This window comes from Salmo trutta, chromosome 3, assembly GCF_901001165.1.
Source record: "Salmo trutta chromosome 3, fSalTru1.1, whole genome shotgun sequence".
In the NCBI taxonomy this organism is placed as follows: Eukaryota; Metazoa; Chordata; class Actinopteri; order Salmoniformes; family Salmonidae; genus Salmo; species Salmo trutta.
In genome coordinates this window covers 58,955,223-58,979,669 of record NC_042959.1, presented here as the reverse complement: position 1 = coordinate 58,979,669, position 24,447 = coordinate 58,955,223, and the positions used below count along the sequence as shown (strand labels likewise).

Sequence of the window (24,447 nt, the reverse complement as noted above, 5' to 3'; positions counted from 1 at the left end):
ACCCGCAATAACATCTGCTAAATGTGTATGTGACCAATAACATTTTATTTTGATACCAATTGATCAATGTTTCCATGCCCCAAAGAATTCAGGCTGTTCCAGAGGGAAAAGGGGTCCGACCCAGTACTAGATGGGTGTACCTAATAAACTGTCCGCTGAGTATGTTTGGGTATAGTGGCTCATGTTGCCGGTATAACAACGCTGTGAATAAGCAGTGGGTGAAAATTCACGTTTTACCAGCAAGAACAACATATACACATTATGATTCAGAGAGCTTTTATATTAATTTACTTTAGACAAAACTGGAGACCAATTCACAGATGTTGGACAATTCTTTCCACAGAGACATGTAAGGAAGAGGGATTTAAAAAACAAATGAAACATCAATGTTGCATTATGATAATAGTCTCAAGACGGTCTACATTTAGAGTGTGAGCACAAGCTCCCTATCAACGAGATGTTTGGTGAATGATATTCTGTACTCATATTGCTTGAGTCAAATAGAGTTCCCCTTCATCTGAGGCACTGTACTGTTATATGCATCCCAAATGACACTACTCCCTAGATAGGGATCTGGTCAAAAGTATTGCACTAAATAGGGAATAGAGTGCCATTTGGGATGCATCATTGGCTACTGTATGCCGCCTTTTAAATACTGACTGATCATAAGTGCCAGGGGATCAGATATTCATAGCACAAAAAAACAACAACCAACAAAACCATAAATAAACATAAATATGTTTTAGCAAAGCATCCAAAAATGGCTTTAAAACATCAGGTTTTGTTAACTGCTCCACTTTGAGTAGGTAGACAATTGAATTTACAAGACTGGCAAAAGGAGACATATAGGCAATATAATACATGTTTCAAATATTAACTTTTAAATTCCATTGTATGTATTTACTGTATGTAAACTGTAACTGCATGGGATACCCACACAGGTGGGAGTTCCATCCCTACAGACTCATCCATTTTGTTGCATACTATTTTACTGAATGTGGAAAGGAAGGAACACCTGTGCTATTCCTTGAGAGATCCAACAACATCCTGTATAGGGCTTGTCACCCCCCCCCCCCCCAAAAGCTCAATTCCTTATGAAATGAATAATAAAAAGCTTTTAGCCAGCAAGCACCATTCAGTCTTTTCCTCCCATTGGAATGTTGACCAGGTGAGGTCAGCACAGCAGAGACATGGGATTGGTTCAGCTAGCCTAAGCTGGGACCGACAGGGCTTCGTCTGATTGGCCAGAGTGGAGGAAGTAGGGGACCAGAGAGAAGTTCTTCATGCTGATGTCCTGGGTGATACCAGCATCCTGCATCTCAAACCTGTCAACAACAAAAAACAAAACTTGTTGAAAATAATTCTACCAAAACAAAATAGAAAAAAACAGCAGCAAAAAGTCAATGGCAGCACACAACTGTTAAAATAAAAATCAGTAGGTCCCAAATAAATATTAGTAACACTTTTCCAGATGGTGAAACTCACCTCAAACAATAAATCAAATCAAATCCTCAACAGCTCCCCATTTCAAACAGTGACAGTGCCAGCCTGACATTCGTCTGTCTCTTACCAGTCTCCAGTAGAGATGGTGTAGTAGACGGGGGGTCTGGGTGAATCTGTGAAAGTGGACGGAGGGCCCAGGCTATAGGCCCCAGCATTGTTGAAGATCAGCCAGTCTCCCACACTGAGCTCTGGCAGTAGACACTGATCCACCACCTGGTCCAGCTCATCACCCGACGGACCCCACAGACTGCTGGCAAACACCGGATCCTCGGACACACTGCTCTGGAACATCCAGTGACACAGAGTCATTTAGAGAGACTTATGGGCCATGGTTATGAGTAAATAGGGAATAGGGTTTCCATTTGGGATGCAGCCTAATATTGACCCAGGGTGCTTGAGATAGGAAATTGAATTAAACTTAACTTTGCTTGGTGATGCAAAAATCACAAAAATGCAGAATCGTTGTCATTTCATGCATTTCACTAGTCATTTACATGCAGTTTACTAAGCCCTGAAGCCAAAACTCACCTTGGGCAGAGACGGGGCTGGAATCACATTGTCTGCTAGCTTGCTAGTGAACGAGCCGTACACCCCATCGTTCATGTAGTACAGGAACTCTGGCTCATCGTTGGGAGATGGTTCATCTGTAAAGAGGTATGGCAGACAAGAGTCATGAGACACAATAGTAGAAAAGGTGTGTGCTGGTCTACTGGAGCATCTAGGTCTGCTGAACCACGTTTACTATAGCACTGATTTTGACCAGCCCACCACGGAAATGCATTTGACTTCATATGCTAGGTATTGAGAAGGTACTGCCACTGACCGTGATTGCCATGAAGATCCCGGGCGCCTACTTCCTTAGCGATGATGTTGACAGCCAGGGTGAAGGAGGAGGACACGTAGTAACTGCCAGGCTCTGCCATGATGGAGACGCCAGACGATGCAGGGAAGTACAGGTCCAACAACGGCCTGACTGCACTGTTAATCTGTTACCAGTGGGGGAAAACAGTCAGCACCTTCAGCCTAACAGGCATTCTATAGAGAGTGTTTGTTCAAATTCAAAGGTAAGCTGTGTGAAGGCTTTCCTTTGAAAAATACATTACTAGTACAGGCCTGACGTCAGAAAGAGGGTGAAGTGGTTTGTGACCCTTGACTGACTGAGTCACGTATTAATTCAGCTGAAGTAATCCATCTAAATCAGTATTATGTAACGAGCTAACTATTATACAATAGTGACCTGTTTTAGCTGAGTCTCTGAGCCGTTGAATCCACCTCCAATATCCAGGAGTGTCATACTGAAGCCAATATCCTCCTGAAAACAACATTTCAAAAAGTAAACTTCAAAACAAAATATAACAGCAGGGTGGTTCATATTTCTGGCTGTCTCCTTCACATATTATGCACATTCAAAGTCCCATAACGTAGCTAACTCACCCCCATGTCAAAGACACAGCGAGCGTCAGACACTGCATGGCTGTAGGCCTGAGGGTCGTCACAGGAGCTGGGAATGTGGAACCTGCATCATGGGGATAATGATGACGTCATGAGAATACCATATAATCAGGGATTGACTGAGGAACGTAAACTGAGCAGTTGGGCAAGTTGAGCCTGCTCGGAGGTCACCCAAAGTGGAAAAAAAAGTGAAACAACATAACTGCTAAAAACTCCAGTAAACCTGAAACTGATTGTCTGGTTCATCTCCATTGTTTAAGTGAAAGACGGCCAATTTACAGCAGCCGAGCAGCTTCATTAGGCAGGTGATTTTAAAAAAATAACTGAATTCCAGTAGCCAAGTGTAGGGGCTACACTGGAGATTCTGACCTGCTTAACTGGAAGCTTGACGTGTGGTCAGAGAGCAGAGCGCTAGCCACTATGTCCTATTGATCTCGGCTGTGAGCTGCACGTTGAAATCTTGAAAATAGAACCAGAACGTAGTTCAGCTCGAGCAGCGCAAACCTCTTGGGGAGCCGGCACGCTTACAATAGGAGTGTCTCACACTCTGCGAAAGTTATACGTCCAATGTAACAGGCCCGTAAAACAGATCTCTCTACTTCCTCCCTATTGTTACGTGACCGACAAGTTACAGCAATTTGGGTGTAAACAACTATTTTTAGGCAAGTGACCATATTCTTCAGGCAAACAAAAAAAATTACTGCTGAATTGTCCAATGGTCAATCCCCGATGATACAGTAAAATATTTTCTCCTCAGGGTGAAAATAGTACTGGACTGACAGGCATACAATTCTGTTGGTTGCATACAGCTTAATTTATTAGCACTTAATTAAAAGACAATAAAAAAATAGAAAAACCTAGAATATAATAATGAACTCTGACTAGAGAGGAAAGGTGGCGTTGCAGGAGGACTCACCTGACCCCCACCACCTGCAGGCCCTGCGCTTTGGCGCTCTCCAGCAGGTGTCTGCAGTCCTTCAGCTTGGAGCCAAACGCCATGCCCATTTCATCACCCTCGCTGGAAGCCTCTGTGGCCACCTGCAGCAGCAGTCTGAGCAGAGATGGAGGGAGATTACCGTTTTCAGGTATTTCATATCTATAGCCATTGTAGTTGTATTGTAGAGTATGAAATATAGACTTTTCAAATAACGGTTTAATAACAGTTACATGGACACCTACTTGGCACGGGGATGGCAGCGAGCGATCTTGCGTAGTTCGGCCTCGTTGTCACACACCAGGAAGTCGATGCCGTTCTTAGCGGCATACTTGATCTGGGAGAGCTGCTTACACACACCGCTGTAGATAATGTCTTCAGAGGGAACGCCATAGCCCTGCACAAGCTCCAACTCATACTGAAAAGACACAAAAACAACAACGTTGATATTACAGCTCTAAGTTGTGAAGGAGCAATGCACTGTGGCAGCGAGACATTTCTCCACTAGATGGCGCTCCTTCCTATTTTCTGTGAGTAGAGGCCAATCGACTTATGAAGCAGTTATAAAGCAGTAATTGGCCCAACAAAATGATAGTAATCAGAGCTGTGAGAAGCTGCAACTGACGTAAGCCAAGAATCTATAAAAATGTATTTAACTGAAAAACACATCCTAAAGCCGTGGAAAAGGACCAGTATGTTAGTCTACACTAAAATGCAATTTGATCTGGACAGGTCTGTTATGCTATTGCAGTGTTATGACAGTAGTGGGAGAGAGCACTGCAGGCACCTTGCTGGTGCAGATGAAGCCAGTGCCGAGAGCAGCTAGGATCTCAATGACAGCCAGGCTGCTGTTGGCTTGGACAGCGTAGAAGGGACGCATCTGGGGCATGTGGGTTCGCCAGCGAACATGTTGCCTCATAAGGACCCCCAAGTCTGCCACGAAGAACGCATTCTTCTCAGCCTGAGAGGGAGGAAAAACATGACACGACAAGTTTACTGGCTGTCTGGCATGCTATGACGTCATTCACCTGAATCTGTCAAGTACACAATGACTGATTATTCTTACTGTCTCTCATCCAACACCATACAATTACATAAGAGCGCTCTGCAACCTCATTTTTCCACTGGTGTGAAATGAAAGCATATAGAATGTGGTCAGCATTAAAGACTCATTAACTTGCCACTTCAACCAAGTGGGACGAGACTGGCACACAGTTTTACACAGCAGCATTGTACTTGTCACATCCTCAATCAATGTATTTATGTGGTGATTGCTAGAATTTATCAATCTATTTCTGGATTAGGCAATCAACTAATCTAATTTCCAAGGGCACAACTTCGATACGCTATAAAGTAGCAAGACTTCAAAACGTGCAAGTATTTTAATGTACAGAGAATGTCTCTTCACAGTACTTACCAGTGTTTGTTCATAAATGTGGTTCTCAACCACGTCGCTGAGGGCCATGGCACCCTCCAGCAGGGCGACGGAGTAGTTTGGTTCATCAGCTAGTCCCTTCATCTCAACTGTTGTCTGCTAATCTGCCAGTCATAAAGAATTATGCCTGGGTGAAGTGGTCTCTCTCTGATCCTCTGGGTGAAGTGGTCTCTCTCTGAGCGCCTGGGTGAAGTGGTCTCACTCTGAGCCCCTGGGTGAAGTGGTCTCTCTCTGAGCCCCTGGGTGAAGTGGTCTCTCTCTGAGCCCCTGGGTGAAGTGGTCTCTCTCTGAGCCCCTGGGTGAAGTGGTCTCTCTCTGAGCCCCTGGGGTCCTTGATAGTATGCAGCAAACTGGAAAACACAGGAAGAGAGGCAGTGTGAAATATAGCCCTAACTATTGAAGTGGATGGGGAAAATGAGTTCCATCTAATCATTACAAAAACAGGGGGAAGAAAAAGGGAATTATTTTACAGAAAAAGGCAAAAGCAGTTGGTCTGCTTTTCTCGGCATGTTACACTTAGTTTGACCAGTTAAGCCTTTAGGATGGTTTGTGAACCGGCTGTGAACCAAGATAGTTGTGAGGGCAGCCAATCAGAGGTCGAGGTGGAAATCACGTTATGGGGCTGCGTATGGGAAGCCCTGGGTGTCTGGACAGCCACTGTGAAAACAAGATCTCTGGGGCATGGAGTTTGTTTATCTTACCATCAATTACTCCCGACAATTAGGATTAATCCCACTGGCAGTGACCCATAAAGGTTTCTTTTGATGGCATTATCTGCGTACAATACCAGCGGCATGGGATGTCAGATCTCTGCATTCGATAATGTTACATAATACGTCAGTCAGTAGAGCATTGTGGGCCTGGGTCTGTGGGCCTGGGTGTGTGCGGTGACACAATGTCTGGTTGGTTAGCCTCACAGACTGCAATGTCTGACGGCTGGATTGGACCAGAACACTGTCTGTGATCAGAGGGGTGCAGTGTCGCACAGCCAGGTTGGACTATTGTGATCATAAGGGTGCTGTGTATACCTGTCTCTGTTCTGTGGCTGGGAGCCTCGTATTGGCAGTTCAAAAACACAGAGACAGCTTCATGATAGCAAGCTGGAATGGCTCTAAGAACAGAACATCTCAGCAGTCTGAAAACACTGACAACAACCCACTACAATTAACACAAATGATCAAAGGACACAAATGATGCTCTCTTTTTGGTTAATGCACAATTAGTTTGTGCAACTTTGAAAAATGCTTAACTCCACAGACCACCAACTTCATTGGGGTAAAGACTTGGGAGGAAATAAAAGCATATCACAAATCTAACAGTAGGCTTACAACATGACATACACAAAGAAATCAGAATATTTAGGTTACAGGTGAAGATGGGAAACATTGTGTTACAACTATGACTCATAGCTGAGTGGCCCCTCCTCTCTGTTACTGGATCTAACCAGTCACCAGTAAAAACAGGGACAGAGAGCATCAGATAAAAGTAGCACAACACTATGCTATTGTTATTTCAACAGTCACCACAAGGACATGTTTGGGTTATTATGGTGTCAGCGTGACTTGGACCCATTTTCACAAAGCGTCTCAGAGTAGGAGTGCTGATCTAGGATCAAGGTCCCCCTGTCCATAGTGTTTTATAATTATTATGATCTAAGAGGCTAAACTGAACCGAGATCATTACTCCTCCTACGCGACCTGACGTCTACTCACATGGACGAGTTAGGAGATGGAGCTCCCCCACTATCAGCTAGGATCCCAAGGTGGCTCGGCGTTGAAGTCGAACGGCTCTCGGCGGAGAGCCGCCCCTAAGCCCTCTGGGTAGTAATTGTACACCTGCACAGAAGACAAGATACAGTTGAGTCAAGAGGAAAAAGAGGCAAAGCTGGCTCTAAGGATTAGATGAGATCAAATTAAATATTAAATGGGAAAGCAAGACATAGGTTCATTGATTGTTAGGGACTGGTGGTTTTCATAGCTATAACAGGTGTGATTTTTTTTTTCTTTTTAGGTTGTTATGGTTTTCATAATCCTAAATAATTTCTCAATTTTGAATGAATGCAAGTGCCACGTTGTACCTTAGATAGTCGAATATACTAAATGTTGTTAACTAAGTTCCAACCTCAACTAAATAGCTATTGATTCTACCACTGTGGTTTTCAAAATAACAGCACTAAAATGTCAAAACAAACCGTCCATAGCTAGCCAGCTAACTTACATTACATGCCAACTCAGTAGGCGAACATTAGCTTACCCTGTGTGATAAATGGCTGTAAATAAGATTGCAAGTGCTAGTTATATGGCGTCTAAGGATTCGCTAGTTAGCTAGAAACACCCCGATAACGTTTTCAAATTAATCGTAGCTAATGTTAATTATCTAGCTAGCACAGTTAGCTAGCTAGCTAATGATAATATATAATAAACTAAAATAGCTAGCTAAATAACTTTGATGAATGACGACAATAATGACAGTCAGTCGTTAGCTAGTTCGTGCATTACCTAACTAGCTAACGTAGCTAGCTGCGGCTAACGCTAGCTAATTTCCCTCCTTAAACAGTTAACGTTAGCCACTTACCTAGCCAGTTAGCAAGCAAGCTAGGGAGCGAGAAGGTACTTACGTGAGAATAAAACCCAATATTTGGGGTGGATCGTTTTTTCCTTTTAGGTGGAATTTTCAAAGAGTGGCGGGGGCACTATAGGAAAGAAAAAATGCCATCAAAGCGGAGGTGCAGATCGAGATTTGAAGCTAAATCGAACCCTTTCGAAGCTACGCAGCGAGCAAAACTGCCGAAGTCGAGAGAGAGGAAGAAACACAGATAGAACAATGAGACAGATATTTCACCGGATGTATAAATGTGAAGCATTCGCTTGGCGTTTCCACTGACTACCAAATCTGGTAGTGAGAGAAAGCCCAGCGGCCAGCATTGGGAGAAGATGGAAGGAGATGGATTTTGGCCGAAATTCTGCTCATTTTCTCATCGATTAAACATTTGATCTCAATACAGTTTTTTTTCCCAAAACTAGAATCTGTTTTGAACAGAGTGGACCAAGTTTGTAGACTTTTCCCTTTGTAAAAGTTTTTAAAAATCGTTTTGCTTATAAGGAGTGCAAAGGGAATTGAGTTATTGCACACGCGCACTTCATACAGTAGGAGTTCCCTAACGGAAATATGCAGACGTAGGCTAGAACAGGAAAATAGGATCTCGCTAGGTCGTGCTTGGCTCTGCCCACCTCCTTGCTTGTTCTGCCCACTATGACTCATTTGTTCCTATTGGAAACGACAGGCTGTGGTTTATCTTGGTTTGGTTATAAAAATCTTTCGAAAGAAAGGGGAGCGGAAAATGACGTCAGATGGGCGGGGTTTTCGAGCTGTCAAAGCAAATGAGAGTGGTAGGCAAATTGGCTTGTATTTTATTTTTAAGCATTATTTTATTTTCTTCATGTATGATATCTAGTTTTTGTGATAATATATACAATTATACCTATGCTATTAATATGCTGAGAATTATGTTTAATCAAACTCATATTATTTATTATTTGTATTTATTAAGGATAAGCAGTTTAAATGAGCAATCTGCGATTGCTACATAAAATGTTTGTTACTTTTAAATGAACGATCTCTACCCATCGATTATTGAAAAAGAACTCATAAATTCCTCATGAGCTTAGTTCAACTGCCTTACCCTATCATAGCCCGAAATATAAGCTTGTTTACCACATGTTTTTTAAACAAACACTGTATAGCCTCAAAAGTCATTTTTATATGGTCAGACCATTTATTTCATCCATAGCTCTGTCTATGAATTTTATTTCTCCAGCCCCATTCCTCAGCTATTTACCAAAACAGTGGCGGGATAGGTGGATTGTTATTGTTTGAAATGCAGATTTCCCCTTTAATATTATATTATTTATATTATTTTATATTATATTCAATTATTGCCAGAATAGACTACTACGGTTCTGAGAATGTAATGTCTCAATCAGATAGTATTGTTACCTTGGTTACGTCTTCATGCTTTTTCCCATGGCGCGGCGATAAATGTAAATGTTGTCCACAAATTGTCACTGGTACTCCTATCTTGTATTCTGGCAACACATGCTTCAAGTTCAACAGTGTGAAATTAGATTGCAGGTATTTTAACAACCTCAGCCTTGTCTGCCGAGAGTTTGTGAAGTTTTGCTTCCCTCTGAAGACGCAAATGAGTATATTACCCACAGATGAATTTACACGCCACCCTTCTTGCCTATTGGTGTAGAAGGAGGTCTATTCCAAATTGGAAAAACCCAACGAATGTAATTTCAGACAGGGGGACTGAGTACCTGCAAATTGACTCATTTGACAGGTTTTTTTTTTAATCTACCTGTTGACTGTTGTCTCAATGATAACTTGGTTATGTAGGTAATGTTACATTTTGTTGTGATGTATTATTTTTTTTTACAGACAATGGATTCATAGAGTAATTAGTTAGTGTAGTCATCAGGGATCTGTCTGAACAGCCATCCAGACTATCCTAAAACTTGCTTCTCCTGCAGCCACAAACCTATGCTGCTCTCTGCGTACAGAGATTGTATGTGTTTACATTGTGGTATGGGCTATGATCACCTTTAGAAGTTAGTCATGGCTCCTAAAGCTTAGACACACCACCAGCATACCACCCATACCTGGTTTCACAAGTGGTGTTTATCAGTTGATAGGCTAAGTGCATGTGAGAATGAAAATAGCACTTCGTGAAATTGTATATTCTGGGAACTGTTTTTTTTTTATATTATATTTAGAATATATAAAAACAGGCTACTGTTATTGTACCCTTTCTTATTTTCATACACGTTGTCTTACAGGAATCCATATAAGCTGTCTTGTTTTGTGTTCAATGTCCATTTTCAGCAACCACAGTAGATGTCCACAGTACATGTTCCTTTGGTCAAAATTGGAGGCATCCAGGGCGGGAACAATGAACGTTGAAATGAAATATATGGATAACTATGTGTCTTTATGCATTACAATTCAAACATTACATTGCAATTCAAACTGTAATAATGTACATCATTTCTTTATATCTAAGAACAATTATGAGACTATTATTGGTCCCGTATGATTCTCAATTGGCCCTGATCACTTTGTATTTAGCTGCAAAGGACCAAATATGATTTAAATTCCTTATTATATAATGATGGAGTAAGCTTAGGACATGCACTTAGCTCCTATGAATAGCCACCGGTACATAGCTTATGTGCAAAGTCCAAACCCACACATGTGGCCTGTTTATCTTAGATAGACGGTGGTTAGAGGAGTGTGAACTCATAATGTCAGATGAGCTATGGGTATTGGTAAGGGAAAAATACACAATGGTTCTGTTTGTTTTGCTCAAACATAAATGTTTCTTGGCCAATTGTCAAGACTTGAGAGCGAAAGTTTATCCTATGGACCACAACACAAAAGAATCTGTTCCGAGCTTTGTGTCTGTTCTCCAAGACTGTAGATGAGGGTATGCATTGAGTCTAATCATAATCACACATAGCATCTAAAGTGGCTTCCAGTAAAACATAATGTTTGATTTCCATTGTTGTGATCATAATAGCCCAGAACACTGAGCACACTTGCTGTTGTAGTGTGTACCGCCTACAGTGAGTGAAAACACTCCAGTGGCGTGCATTGTGCAACTGGAATTCTCATTTGCAAACCGGGGCCAGATTGCATCAAAATATCACCCCACTGAAGCCCACGTTATATACACAGAGTTATTTAGTATGACCAACAGCCAGATGATATGAACACAATTACATGTTGCATGAGTAAACACCACATATTTTACACACAATGAAGCTCCATGTTCTTTTACCAGAGGACTCTATGGATTGTGATGATAAATCATAGTGGGACTTAAAATAATCAATAACCAATGTATGTTGTTGTTATTGTTCCTATAAAAGGGAAACCTATTTGTGTTCATTAGTATCCATCCTATTTGCCTTTTCAAATCACTACACCCCCAACAAAAATATAATAGTTACATTTGAGGACAAATTAAGGTTTTCCTCACAGTTCTTAGATAGTGTTATGTTACGCTGCAACAAAGCACAACATCACAAGACCAGTGAACCTAGTGGAAAATTTCTGGGAAATTCTTCATTGAATAACTGGTATCACAGTGGTTGTCTAAGCGCATGGCCTTTGGTAGGTCAAGTGAATCACTCCACTCGTTGTTGTGTAGAAGAGATATGGGGAGGTTGAAATGGCTAAATCCAAATGAATATAGTCAATCATCAGTCCCTGCATTATACAATGGGTCTTGATCTAGTACTTGTTTCTAATGCTGTGAGTTACACCATGGTGTTTCAGCCTTACACATTTGCCAAAGAATGTTGATAAGTAAAACGACCTCTTCCCAGACCTTTTCTCTGAGCTGAATTTTGAGCAGGGTCAAATATAAAACTGTGTAAATCCAGTAAATAACAGTAAATAAAAGCTACTGCATTCTGCTAATTTACTATAAAATACCAATATTCTATTCTATTTTATTCTATATATAAAAAGTGTTTTACAGGTTACAACTCTGAATAGACATCTTGAAAAGGAAACTGTAAAAGCACTCCAGTATCCTTCTCTCCTCAAGTCTCTCTAACATCTTCCTGAAGTCAATGAGTCTGATTCTGGACTCGAGCCTTGGACATGTTGGCCTTGTAACACTAGTATCAGAGAGGTTGACAAACAGATCCAATCTGCCACTGAAACAATAATACAAGATAATGCTTATCTCACACAATTTCCCTCTTTAAAACCTTGCTCCCCCTTTCTGCCCCAGGCAGTCCATAATAATTCAGACATACCAGATTAGATTTACTGTAATGTCCCTCAGAAGGCTCAGAATAACTAACTGGGAAAATAGAACTAACCTGAAAGAAACTGAGGACACTATATGGGTCTTGAAAGTTTGTACACAGTAGAAGGAATGTGTAGTTGTATATTATTTTGTAATTTACAGTTTAATCATGTCATGTTTTTGTAGTAAGATGTATTGTCCGTGTCATGGTCACTCAAACTCATGGGTAAAAGTTCAAACATGTGATATGTAAAGTTAAGCACTGTATACAAGGTATTAGAACTAGAGGGAGCATGTGACATGTTGCTGTTGGTAGGACTCAACAACAAACTTGGTGCTCTATTTTTGTGTAATGCTTTGGATATATTAAACCATGTAACTGAGATGGGAATGATAGAGAATGTTGACATCCATCTTTGAAATACACAAAGTTGCAGCAATGACCTTCATCCATAGGTTTTTCAGAGCTCTCACACTGTATGACTAACTTGTATTAGAGGCAGTTTTTGTTGAGGACACACTCAGTTAATACCTCTCCTCACATCATCATCCCCACTCAATGACCCAGACCCAGTCTGCGTGTCTGTAGCCCAAATGAGAGAGTGATTACAGTCCATGTGCCCAGAAATGTCGCCCAGAAATGTCCTTGTAGACTGGCCTGCGGCCAACAGTGGGCAGCCCACCCTGGTCCTTGGCCTGTCGTTTGATCTGAGGGGTTGGCTGGTCGGCTGGCTCCAGCCAGACCAGGCATTGTATCCCAAACAATGCACCCAAGACCTACTGAACTATAAACATGTCCCTTTGTGGGGTTTTCCTTGAATTCTGAGCAGGGAGACACCCAGAGTCAGGAAATGGCTGGACTCCTGTCCAAATATAGAACGTCTACATCCCAAATTCCAGCTGACTGGGCATTTGAGACTGTCTGTGTCCTCAGAACTAAGATAGCAAGAATGTCACTGAGATTATGGAATATCATAGCCTGTACCCCCACAAGAAGTACAGTACATTCTTGAGGGGATCATACAATTCCAATTCAATGGTTAAAATTACTAATTGTAAATAAATAGCACTCCTAAATTTAAATGGATCAACTGACCCCAACCCTGCTACTTTTTGTAAACGATTTCTGTAAGAAAAAAAACGTCCTACTCTGTTTTGAAATGTCGATGCTGTAGTATCTCCTCCAAACCAGCTGAGGTCGTCTGTCAAATGTCGTGACGTCAAAAAGTTCCCCTCCCCCACGAGAGGCCTTTCTGTTCCTCATCTGATCAGGTGACATGAATGTGATGCTGCTGGAAAGATCTTCAGTCTTACGATTTGATTGGCAATTATGAATATTGAACCATAGGAATTGTACGGTAGTAATTGATTAGTGTTCGAATAGTTTTGTCATTAGATCTCAGGTAAGACATGTGAAAACTGTCTTTTTTTATTTTTACTGTAAATCTACTTGATATCTTGTGATGCTAGCTAGCTAGCTAGCTATGGGTCATGTTTCAATTAACTGAGAATGACACTTGCAGTAACGTTAGTGAGGTTTAGCTAACATTAGCAACTTTTGATGTAAGCATAGGAAGACAAATATCCTTTATCTTGCATGCTCGCTAGCTAACCAGATATATCAGCAACACGTATATAAGACAGGTTTGGGGAGACAGAGATTGATTAAATAGCAGTCAATGTTGTCTTGCTACCATTTATCTACTGATGTATCAACATGAAATAGAGAATAACGTTGTGATTGATAATATTGTACTACAAATGAAGTCCCGTTGAACAGTTAGAAATGTTTTTTTTCTTGTCTTACAGCACCCATCTCTGTGCATTTTGTTGTGAGGCTGTAGTAATCAGTGTGTAGCTGTAGCCATGACAGAGTTCTGGTTGATCTCAGCTCCTGGAGAGAAGACCTGCCAGCAGACATGGGACCAGATGATGGTGGCCACCACCCGCAACAACAACCTGTCCACCAACAACAAGTTCAACATCCCAGACCTCAAGGTTAGCATGCAGCAATAGCCATAGATAGTAGCTACTACATTACCATACTAACTTGTAGGGCTGGGCGATAGATTGTGAATACCGGTATGGATTTTTACAATACCGTCTATAACAATATGTTGACAGTGCTAAATAACTAAAAAGTTACTACTTCACTGTCAGTTCTCCTAGTTTGGTTGAGAATTTGAAAAAATACTTAGAATTCACTTGTTGCTATCCAATATGCACTACTCAAATATACCATCAAAAATGAGAAAATTATTGAATGAAAATGGCCATATCGCCCAACTAACTTAAACTGAACAAATATATAAACACAACATGTGAAGTGTTGGTCCCATGTTTGATGAGCTGAAATAAAAGATCACAGAAATGTTCCATACGCACAAAAAAGCTTATTTCTCTCATCCCTGTTACTGAGAATTTCTCCTTTGCCAAGATAATCCATCCACCTAACCGGTATGGCATATCAAGAAGCTGATTAAACAGCAGGATCATTACACAGGTGCACCTTGTGCTGAGGACAATAAAATGGCACTCTAAAATGTGCAGTTTTGTCACACAACACAATGCCACATTGTGTTGTGCAATTGGCATGCTGACTGCAGGAGTGTCCAACAGAGCTGTTGCCAGAGAATTTAATGTAATTTCTCTACCATAAGCCGCCGTTTTAGAGAATTTGGCAGTACATCCAACCGCCCTCACAACCGCAGACCACGTGTAACTACGCCAGCCCAGGACCTCCACATCCATCTTCTTCACCTGCGGGATCATCTGAGGAAGGGATGGGAGTGTGCTGAGGAGTATTTCTGTCTTTAGAAAAACTAATTCTAATTGGCTGGTCCTGGCTCCCCAACCCATGGCTGCGCCCCTGCCCAGTCATGTGAAATCCATAGATTAGGCCCTAATGAATTTATTTCAGTTGACTGATTTCCTTATATGAACTGTAACTCAGTAAAATCTTTGAAATTGTTGCATGTTGTGTTTATATTTTTGTTCAGTATACTTACTAGCTCCTCTACATTCCTATGTGGAACAAGGCATCCACGAAACATTGCTATAGTTTACTCGCAAATGAAATCATATTCCCCATATTACTCCAAAAGCAACTATAGAGAAATAAGTATTGTCCGCTCACTGCTCCCAATAAGTGATCTGTTAATAATGCTATGGGTCAAAGCTTTCTCCTTTCATTACTCCAGAAGTGCCATCCATCCAAAATGATTCAATGGCCATTATATTTCAGGGAAAGTATCCAGAGTCCCTAGAGGATGGTTGATGGTTATCCTCTGTGACCCTACTGACCCCTTTTGCCACTTGGGGTACACGGCACGCGACGGAACATTTTGCAACGCATGAAGGGGTCCCGACAAAAGCGCCGCCATCCAAAGCACACGGGCCCCTGAATGTCACTGCTGGGTGACTGACTCTCAGATGTCACTGAGAAAACAAAACACAGGCAGGCAGCACATCCAGACCCCCTGACCTCAGGACTCTCATCCAGTCTTTGCTCTAGTTTGAGTTGGCCCTAGTTTGATCAAAGGCCCTCAAAGCAACATTTAGGCCTCTGGCATCAAGCCAATGAAACCGATGGGCTCACCCCATCTATAAAATGGGCTCACCCTGGGTATATGATGGTAGGGGAAATACTGTTTGAATCAAAGCTTTGACATGTTTGGCCTTTTGTCCTTTTTGCATTAACAGGTGGGGACGCTAGATGTGTTAGTTGGGCTGTCAGATGACCTGGCCAAACTGGACTCCTTTATTGAAGGGTAGGCTTTTTACTACACTGCAATTTCCCCTTTGAACATTAAGTATCACTTCAGGATTACTGTACAAAATATCAAATTCATTAGTATGTATACAGCTTGTCCATTGTGAATGTGTTGTGATAGACATATTATTTTTGTCAAAGTGCCTCACAAACCAGTGTGAGTCTGATGTCTTCAGAGTCCAGTCAATTCTGTAATCCCTCCGTGGCCCTAACCTTGCTACAGTAAGGAATTTCACACCAACGTGAGGCTAGCAGGCCCACAGACTAAAGTTAGCAATTTACAGTTTGGTGACACACCAGCATCTCTTTACTCAGTCATATTTATCGCTCATGACTTGTGTGCTACTGTTGGATTGAAGTTATTTATAATCCTTGGAAAATCTTGACTTCCAAAAATTCACACAAACTAAGCAAGCCCTGCTTCCTCTGTAGACATTGACTCTCAAAAAATGCCAACATTAGCAACCCAGTTACCTCTCATAGGTCAATATCAGCCTTGTTTTGGAACTCGTCTGTAGGAAATTTGAAGATGCGAAAGCTTATGCCAAAGTAACAACTTTACAGACTGATTTTGGATTTGCTTAATCTGACAGCGTTTTTAGGTGTCAGTTCTGTAGACAAACAAGCCTGAGGCTTATTGACATCAAGCATTCTGTCATTGCATGGAATTTAGTTTTTCTCCATCATCCACTGATCACACATCAATTGGAATGTAATCATATGAAGTATTATCCGCATCATTTTGGTTCAGGGAAGGCAGTGCTAAAAAAAAATAAAAAAATAGTTAGAATCTATTTCTGTGAATAATAAGTAGTAGGCCTACAGGTCCATTTTCCGTTAAAAAGGTCTTTCAAATGTATACTGTATAATGTGCACAGTTGTTAGTCTGGTGCTATAGAATATAGATGGATAAACACTCATACCCTGCCCAATGAACAGTCTGCTTAGATTTTGATGTCTTGAGCAGAGTGCTATATGAAAGCATGGTGTATTTAAGCAATAAGGCCAGAGGTGTGGTATATAGCTAATATATCACGGCTAAGGGCTATGGCGAACCATCAAATTCAGCAAAGCGTCAATACAGGATTAAGATCGAATCCTACTACACCGGCTCTGACGCTCGTCGGATGTGGCAGGGCTTGAAAACTATTACAGACTACAAAGGGAAACCCAGACGCGAGCTGCCCAGTGACGAGAGCCTACCAGATGAGCTAAATGCCCTTTATGCTCGCTTCGAGGCAAGCAACACTGAAGCATGCACGAGATCACCAGCTGTTCTGGATGACTGTGGGATAACGCTCTCGGTAGCCGATGTGAACAAAACCTTCAAACAGGTCAACATTCACAAAGCCGCTGGGCATGCGCGGACCAACTGTCAAGTGTCTTCACTGACATTTTCAACCTCTCCCTGACCGAGTCTGTAATACCTACGTGTTTCAAGCAGACCCCCATAGTCCCTGTGCCCAAGGAAGCGAAGGTAACCTGCCTAAATGATTACCGCCCCATGGCACTCACGTCGGTATCGATGAAGTGCTTCGAAAGGCTAGTCATGGCTGACATCAACAGCATCCTCCTGGACACCCTAGACCCACTCCAAAGCGCATACCGCCCCAACAGATCCACAGATGACGCAATCTCAATCGCACTCCACACTGCCCTTTCTCACCTGGACAAAAGGAACACCTATGTGAGAATGCTGTTCATCAACTACAGCTCAGTGTTCAACACCATAGTGCCCACGAAGCTTATCACTAAGCTAAGGACCCTGGGACTAAACACCTCCCTCTGCAACTGGATCCTGGACTTCCTGACGGGCCGCCCCCAGGTGGTAAGAGTAGCAACAACACGTGTGCCACGCTGATTCTTAACACTGGGGCCCCTCAAGGGTGTGTACTTAGTCCCCTCCTGTATTCCCTGTTCACCCACGACTGCGTGGCCAAACACGACGCCGACACCATCATTGTTTGCTGACGACATAACAGTGGTAGGCCTGATCACCGACAACGATGAGACGGCCTATAGGGAGGAGGTCAGAGAACTGGCAGTGTGGTGCCAGGACAACAACCTCTCTCTCAATGTGAGCAAGACAAAGGAGCTGATCGTGGACTACAGGAAAAGGCGGGCCAATAGGCCCCCATTAACATCGACGGGGCTGTAGTGGAACGGGTTGAGAGATTCAAGTTCCTTGGTGTCCACATCACCAACAAACTATCATAGTCCAAACATACCAAGACAGTCGTGAAGAGGGCACGACAAAACCTTTTCCCCCTCAGAAGATTGAAAAGATTTGGCATGGGCCCTCAGATCCTCAAAAGGTTCTACAGCTACACCATCGAGAGCATCCTAACCGGTTGCATCACCGCCTGGTATGACAACTGCTCGGTATCTGACTGTAAGGCGCTACAGAGGGTAGTGCGAATGGCCCAGTACATCACTGGGGCCAAGCTTCCTGCCATCCAGTCCAGGACCTATATAATAGGCGGTGTCAGAGGAAAGCCCATAAAATTGTCAGAGACTCCAGTCACCCAAGTTTTAGAGACTGTTTTCTCTGCTACCGCACGGCAAGCGGTACCAGAGCGCCAAGTCTAGGACCAAAAGGCTCCTCAACAGCTGCTACCTGCAAGCCATTAGACCGCTGAACAATTCATAAAAATCGCCACAGGACAATTTACATTGATACCCCCCCTTGTACACTGCTGCTACTCGCTGTTTGTTTGTTACCTATGCATAGTCACTTCGCCCCCACCTACATGTACAGATTACCTCAGTTAGCCTGTACCCCTGCACACTGACTCGGCACCGGTGCCCCCTGTATATACTGTAGCCTCGTTATTGTTGTTCTTATTGTCTTACTTTTTATTATTACTTTTGATTTTAGTCTACTTGGTTAATATTTTCTTCTTCTTGAACTGCACTGTTGGTTAATGGCTTGTAAGTAAGCATTTCACAGTAAAGTCTACACTTGTTGTATTTGGCGCATGTGGCAAATAAAGTTTGATTTGTTCTTAACACGACGCAATGCGGAGTGCCTGGACACAGCCCTTAGCTGTGGTATATTGGCCATATATCACAAACCCCCGAGGTGCCTTATTGCTATTATTAACTGGTTTCCAATGTAAAAATAACTTTTGTCAAACCCGTGGTATACGGTCTGATATACCACGGCTGTCAGCCAATCAGCATTCAGAGTTCGAATCATCCAGTTTATAATCCCCTTTTGATGAGGGCTTGCTGACTGTGCCCTGACTGTGAATGTCTCCTGGCTGTTCACAGTGTGGTGAAGAAGGTGTCTCAGTACATGGCTGATGTGTTGGAGGACAGCCGAGACAAAGTCCAGGAGAACCTGCTGGCCAACGGAGGTACTTATCATCACATACAAGTTACTCATATGAAAACAATGCAGCTAGTTATCACATACAAGATACTGGTATGAAAACAATGGAGGCAGTTATTATCGCATAAATATAATTACTAGAATGGCCATTCCCATTTCAAGTTAGTCATTCTATTTCTATCATTATCATCACATACAAGTGAAAACAATGGAGGACATTAGAGATTAGCTAGTTAGTTATCATCACATACAAAGGACTCCTGAAAAACAATGAATCCAGGAAGTGTGCTGCTACCTCTACTGTGCACATTGATTGACTAAGCAATTATCCTTTTAACCTGTTAATACTAAAGAAATACCAGCACATTTAGAAATGGTTGATAGGCAATTATCCTTATAAACTGTTGTTAATACTAAGGAATTACCAGCACATTTAGAAATGGTTGATAAGAGTATCTTGCAATTACTCATAAAGCCATGCATCATAATATAAAAACGTCATTCTAACAAGTCCTTCCCTCAATAACAATGCTTTGATTCCCTCTAGTGGATCTGGTGACCTACATCACACGGTTTCAGTGGGACATGGCCAAGTACCCCATCAAGCAGTCACTGAAGAACATCTCTGATATCATATCCAAGGCAAGTTTTTCTCCTACCCCCCTCCTCCTCTGATTCTCTTGATAATTAGCTAGACGGAAACCCTTTTTTTTTTATAACTGTCATGATTTCGATAGCGCATGAAGGTATATAGATATCAACAAGTAAATGATATTTCAATGGTATCAATCAACTGTATTTTCTCTACCTCTTGAGTAAATCTGTTGTTAAACACTGTGTGCACAGTTTTTACGTGGGTCGCATTCTGAGTACTTGACCTCTTCCTCTCTACAGCAAGTAAGCCAGATTGACAACGACCTGAAGGCCAGAGCATCTGCCTACAACAACCTGAAAGGGAACCTGCAGAATCTGGAGAGGAAAAACGCGTGAGTCCATTTTTTTTGCTCGAGGGCATAACTATATTTTCCACTGTTGCTAATCTATGCCTTCTGTGAGAATTATATTTGAACCGGTGTTGAGGAAAAGTCTTCCAATGCATATTTGCTTTGTTCAAGTGTTTCTTTCAACATTTGTTTACATTATCATTAATATATCATGCAATACCGTGTTGTGTCTGTAGGGGGAGCCTGCTGACCAGGAGTCTGGCTGACATTGTCAAGAAGGAGGACTTTGTGATTGACTCAGAGTATCTGATCACTATGCTAGTGGTTGTACCAAAGTAAGTACAACTTTTTCCCAGTTTACAACAGTGTCATATTTAAACTTTTTTTATAACAACAGTTTGCTGTCTAACAATTCCGGATCCTTCTAGGACGAGTTATGCTGACTGGCAGAAGACCTATGAAACGTTGTCTGAAATGGTGGTACCCCGATCCACTAAGTAAGTATATGGGAGATTCAGAGCCCATGGTGAATGCATGTTAAAATAACTACTTCAGTACATAGTCTCTTCAATCCATATCTTTCATATCTCTTTTAGTATTTTCTGCTCAGGAAGTGATTTCATTGTGAGTCCATCATGCCTGTCTGACTGTGTTCTGTTTGTCCCATTATTACAGCCTGCTGTTTGAGGACCATGACAGTGGTCTGTTCAGCGTCACCCTATTCAGGAAGGCCATTGATGACTTCAGACACAAGGCCAGAGAGAACAAGTAAGAAACACACACACACACACACTCACTCACTCACTCACTCACTCACTCACTCACTCACTCTTCTCAATATGTAATTATCTTGCTGTTTCTATCAGGTACACAGTCAGGGACTTCCAGTACAATGAGCAGGAGATGAATGCGGACAAAGAGGAGATGACACGTCTCTCCACAGACAAGAAGAAGCAGTTTGTAAGTCATATGACTGGGAATATGATGCCTGACCAAGGTATATGTGACTGCAACGTTACACTGTAAAGAAATGTTTCATTGCAAGTACACTTAGTGTTCGGACATCCCTGCAACCATTCTGGGATGGGGTGGGTGGGTGAAACTATTGGACAGTACTAGCTACACAGTGGGGTGGATGGAGCCTCTAACCCTAAGCGTTATTTTCCCTCTGTCAGGGGCCACTGGTGCGATGGCTGAAAGTGAACTTCAGTGAGGCCTTCATCGCATGGATTCACATCAAGGCTCTGAGGGTCTTTGTGGAGTCTGTCTTAAGGTATGACGATCACACTGTACTAACAGTCGTCCAATTGTTAGATGTTTGTAGTGAGTGACAAGATGCTTGTAGTGACAAGAAGTCAACCTGAATAAAAATTAAATATCTAACTGACTGTGCTGTGCCTGCTGTTAGTGATTGAACTGCTCTGACCATGCTCCCACAGATATGGGCTGCCTGTGAACTTCCAGGCCATGCTGCTCCAGCCCAACAAAAAGAACATGAAGAAACTGAGGGAGGTTCTCAATGACCTATACAAACACCTGGACAGCAGCGCTGCAGCTGTCATTGATGTGAGTAATTAGACCTGAAATACACTACCGTTCAAAAGTTTGGGGTCACTTAGAAATGTCCTTGTTTTTGAAAGAAAAGCACTTTTTTTGTCCTTTAAAATAACATCAAATTGATCAGAAATACAGTGTAGACATTGTTAATTTTTTAAATGACTATTGTAGCTGGAACTGCTGATTAAAAAAAATATATATATAATTATAATTTTTTTTTTAATGGAATATCTACATAGGCGTACAGAGGCCCATTATCAGCAATCATCATTCCTGTGTTCCAATGGCACGTTGTGTTAGCTAATCCAAGTTTATCATTTTAAAAGGCTAATTGATCATTAGAAAACCCTTTTTGCAATTATGTTAGCACAGCTGAAAACTGTTTTTATGATTAAAGAAGGAATAAAACTGGCCAGCATCCCGTAGTCGCCTCTTCACTGTTGACATTGAGACTTGTGTTTTGTGGGTACTATTTAATGAAGCTTCCAGTTGAGGTCTTGTGAGGCATCTGTCTCTCAAACTAGACACTCTAATGCACTTGTCCTTTTGCTCAGTTGTGCACCGGGGCCTCCCTCTCCTCTTTCTATTCTGGTTAGAGCCAGTTTGCACTGTTCTTTGAAGGGAGTAGTACACAGTGTTGTACGAGATCTTCAGTTTCTTGGCAATTTCTCGCATGGAATAGCCTTCATTTCTCAGAACAAGAATAGACTGACGTGTTTCAGAAAAAAGTTATTTGTTTCTGGCCATTTTGAGCCTGTAATCAGACCCACAAATGCTGATGCTCCAGATACTCAACTAGTCTAAAGAAGGCCAGTTTTATTCCTTCTTTAATCAGAATAAGTTTTCAGCTGTGCTAACATACTTGCAAAAGGGTTTTCTAATGATCAATTAGCCTTTTAAAATGGATTAGCTAACAACGTGTCATTGGAACACAGGAGTGATGGTTGCTGATAATGGGCCTCTGTACGCCTATGTAGATATTCCATAAAATATCTGCCGTTTCAAGCTACAATAGTCATTAAAAAAATTAACAATGTCTACACTGTATTTCTGATCAATTTTATGTTTTAATGGACAAAAAATGTGCTTTTCTTTCAAAAACAAGGACATTTCTAAGCGACCCCAAACTTTTGAACGGTAGTGTATATACCTGTTGTGCCCAGATGAATACTTGTTGTATCTTTGTAGTAATGGGGCATTGCGATGCCAAACAAATGTTGTGTATTAAAAATTCTGGTACATTAGCTAAATGAGATTGATATCGTCTGGTTCAGCAGACCTGTTAGACAACCACATTATCCCTGTGGTGTTAATGTTATTTACTACGTAAGCTAATGGTCTCTGTTTATTTATTCTCTTGTAGTCTGCCATGGATATCCCTGGTCTGAACCTGAGCCAGCAGGAGTACTACCCTTATGTTTACTACAAGATAGACTGTAACCTGCTGGACTTTAAATAGATTTTCACTGTACCTGACCCCTCTGTTCTCTTGTCTTTATGCTGAGTACCAACTAACTTGTGTTTTCCCGTAAATCTTTCTCAAAGTCTTGCTCTTTTCTCCGTTCTCTGCCCTGCTATCTTCTCTCCTCTAATCCTCCTCTGCTTTGCTCATGTCTGGGTGATACTGTTTATCCTTGCTCTCCTCAGATGTGCATGCTCATTCCTTGTGGTTTAAAGCACTTAAAGTGACCCCCTCCATCTGTACAAACTGAGGACAAACAATGGCTTGATGTAAATTTTGTTGGTTTTGTTTACAGATTTCTTTTTAAACAGCATAATCAAAGTACACTGTATTTAAATGCCCAGCGCAGTCAAACGTGTGATTTTTCCTGTGTTTTTATATAGATTTCCACACTGAGGTTGGAACGATATTGTTGAATAAGGCCATTTTAGTGTAAGACTCAAATTTCAGCATGTTTTGGTGGGATGGAGTTTTCGCCTGACTGGTGACAAATTAATTAATAGACCAATATGAAAGTATTCCAAACCTCTCTGCCAATAACAGCTAGTTTACAGTTTTTCCATCCCCAATCCAAAATAGTCCTAGTCAAATTCTTGCTTGAGAAATTGCTCTTGCTAAAATTCTTTTTTTGTTACTTTTTGACCATTTTAAAAATTTTAGTTGAAAACAATCACAGTATTTAATTGTTACCCAGCAATTATTTGATGTTGAGATTAAACGGCTGCATTGGGCCTTTAACTGTGTGCTGAAACAAATAAGATCTCTAAATATTTATTTATGGTAGTTTATGCATTTTCAATCATTCCACATCTGTGTTGTGCATATTGATAGCTACATCTTTGAGTGGTACTATTCATATTCATATTGATAGCTACATCTTTGAGTGGTACTATTCATAGATACTTGTGTATGTGACCAATTTGTTCTTTTACCTGCACATCCAAGCACATCTGGTACATGTTCCTGAGGTATTGGTTCACCTTGGCAACAAATAGTGTTACAAAGATGCTATATTTGTGTGTTCTGATGTTGTGTATATTTGATGTTAAAAGAGATATGTATGTGTAAGCATTATGTATGCCATGAATAGATAAAACAGTCAATATGAAGAAAATTGTCTGTATTTTGTCTGTGATTGGGGTTAGAGGTTGTCTGTGTTGGTAGGCTATATCTGTAGGTAAGGTTGTTAACATGACATATTACAATGAACGGCCAGGCCCTGCAGGAATCTTCC

General features: G+C 41.6%; 2 protein-coding genes across 3 annotated transcripts; one reads left to right on the top strand and one right to left on the bottom strand.

Moving 5' to 3' along the window:
• Positions 1-259: 259 nt before the first annotated feature.
• LOC115181192 (antizyme inhibitor 1) lies at positions 260-9,520 on the bottom strand. 2 transcript variants are annotated; one of them, XM_029743236.1, is made up of 12 exons: positions 9,321-9,520; positions 7,037-7,159; positions 5,307-5,674; positions 4,677-4,850; positions 4,135-4,307; positions 3,872-4,006; positions 2,938-3,019; positions 2,741-2,815; positions 2,327-2,489; positions 2,032-2,147; positions 1,571-1,785; positions 260-1,325 (listed from the first exon to the last, which is right to left on the bottom strand). In XM_029743236.1, exons 3-12 carry the CDS (start codon positions 5,406-5,408, stop codon positions 1,211-1,213), a joined length of 1,350 nt encoding a protein of 449 aa, XP_029599096.1. In that variant the 5' UTR covers positions 5,409-5,674; positions 7,037-7,159; positions 9,321-9,520; the 3' UTR covers positions 260-1,210. The 2 variants fall into 2 exon arrangements, with proteins under 2 accessions (XP_029599096.1, XP_029599090.1); XM_029743230.1 differs by lacking the exon at positions 9,321-9,520 and adding an exon at positions 7,942-8,153.
• Positions 9,521-13,398: 3,878 nt separating this feature from the next.
• Positions 13,399-24,327, top strand: LOC115181208 (V-type proton ATPase subunit C 1-A). The gene is made up of 13 exons (XM_029743242.1): positions 13,399-13,547; positions 13,954-14,142; positions 15,847-15,914; positions 19,190-19,275; positions 19,798-19,892; positions 20,145-20,236; positions 20,431-20,529; positions 20,623-20,691; positions 20,870-20,962; positions 21,061-21,154; positions 21,370-21,467; positions 21,634-21,760; positions 23,115-24,327. The coding sequence occupies exons 2-13, from the start codon at positions 14,011-14,013 to the stop codon at positions 23,208-23,210; spliced, it is 1,149 nt and encodes a 382-aa protein (XP_029599102.1). The 5' UTR covers positions 13,399-13,547; positions 13,954-14,010; the 3' UTR covers positions 23,211-24,327.
• Positions 24,328-24,447: the final 120 nt, after the last annotated feature.

Bases quoted from the DNA above. Each gene is read 5' to 3' on its own strand.
- LOC115181192 (XM_029743236.1), bottom strand. From the start codon at position 5,408: ATGAAGGGACTAGCTGATGAACCAAACTACTCCGTCGCCCTGCTGGAG. The intron at 2,816-2,937 runs GTGAGTTAGCTA...TGTTGTTTTCAG, and splicing joins GCTGTGTCTTTGACATGGGG to GAGGATATTGGCTTCAGTAT. The intron at 2,490-2,740 runs GTCACTATTGTA...CACTGGTAACAG, and splicing joins CAGAGACTCAGCTAAAACAG to ATTAACAGTGCAGTCAGGCC.
- LOC115181208 (XM_029743242.1), top strand. From the start codon at position 14,011: ATGACAGAGTTCTGGTTGATCTCAGCTCCTGGAGAGAAGACCTGCCAG. The intron at 15,915-19,189 runs GTAGGCTTTTTA...GGCTGTTCACAG, and splicing joins CTGGACTCCTTTATTGAAGG to TGTGGTGAAGAAGGTGTCTC. The intron at 20,692-20,869 runs GTAAGTATATGG...CCATTATTACAG, and splicing joins GTGGTACCCCGATCCACTAA to CCTGCTGTTTGAGGACCATG.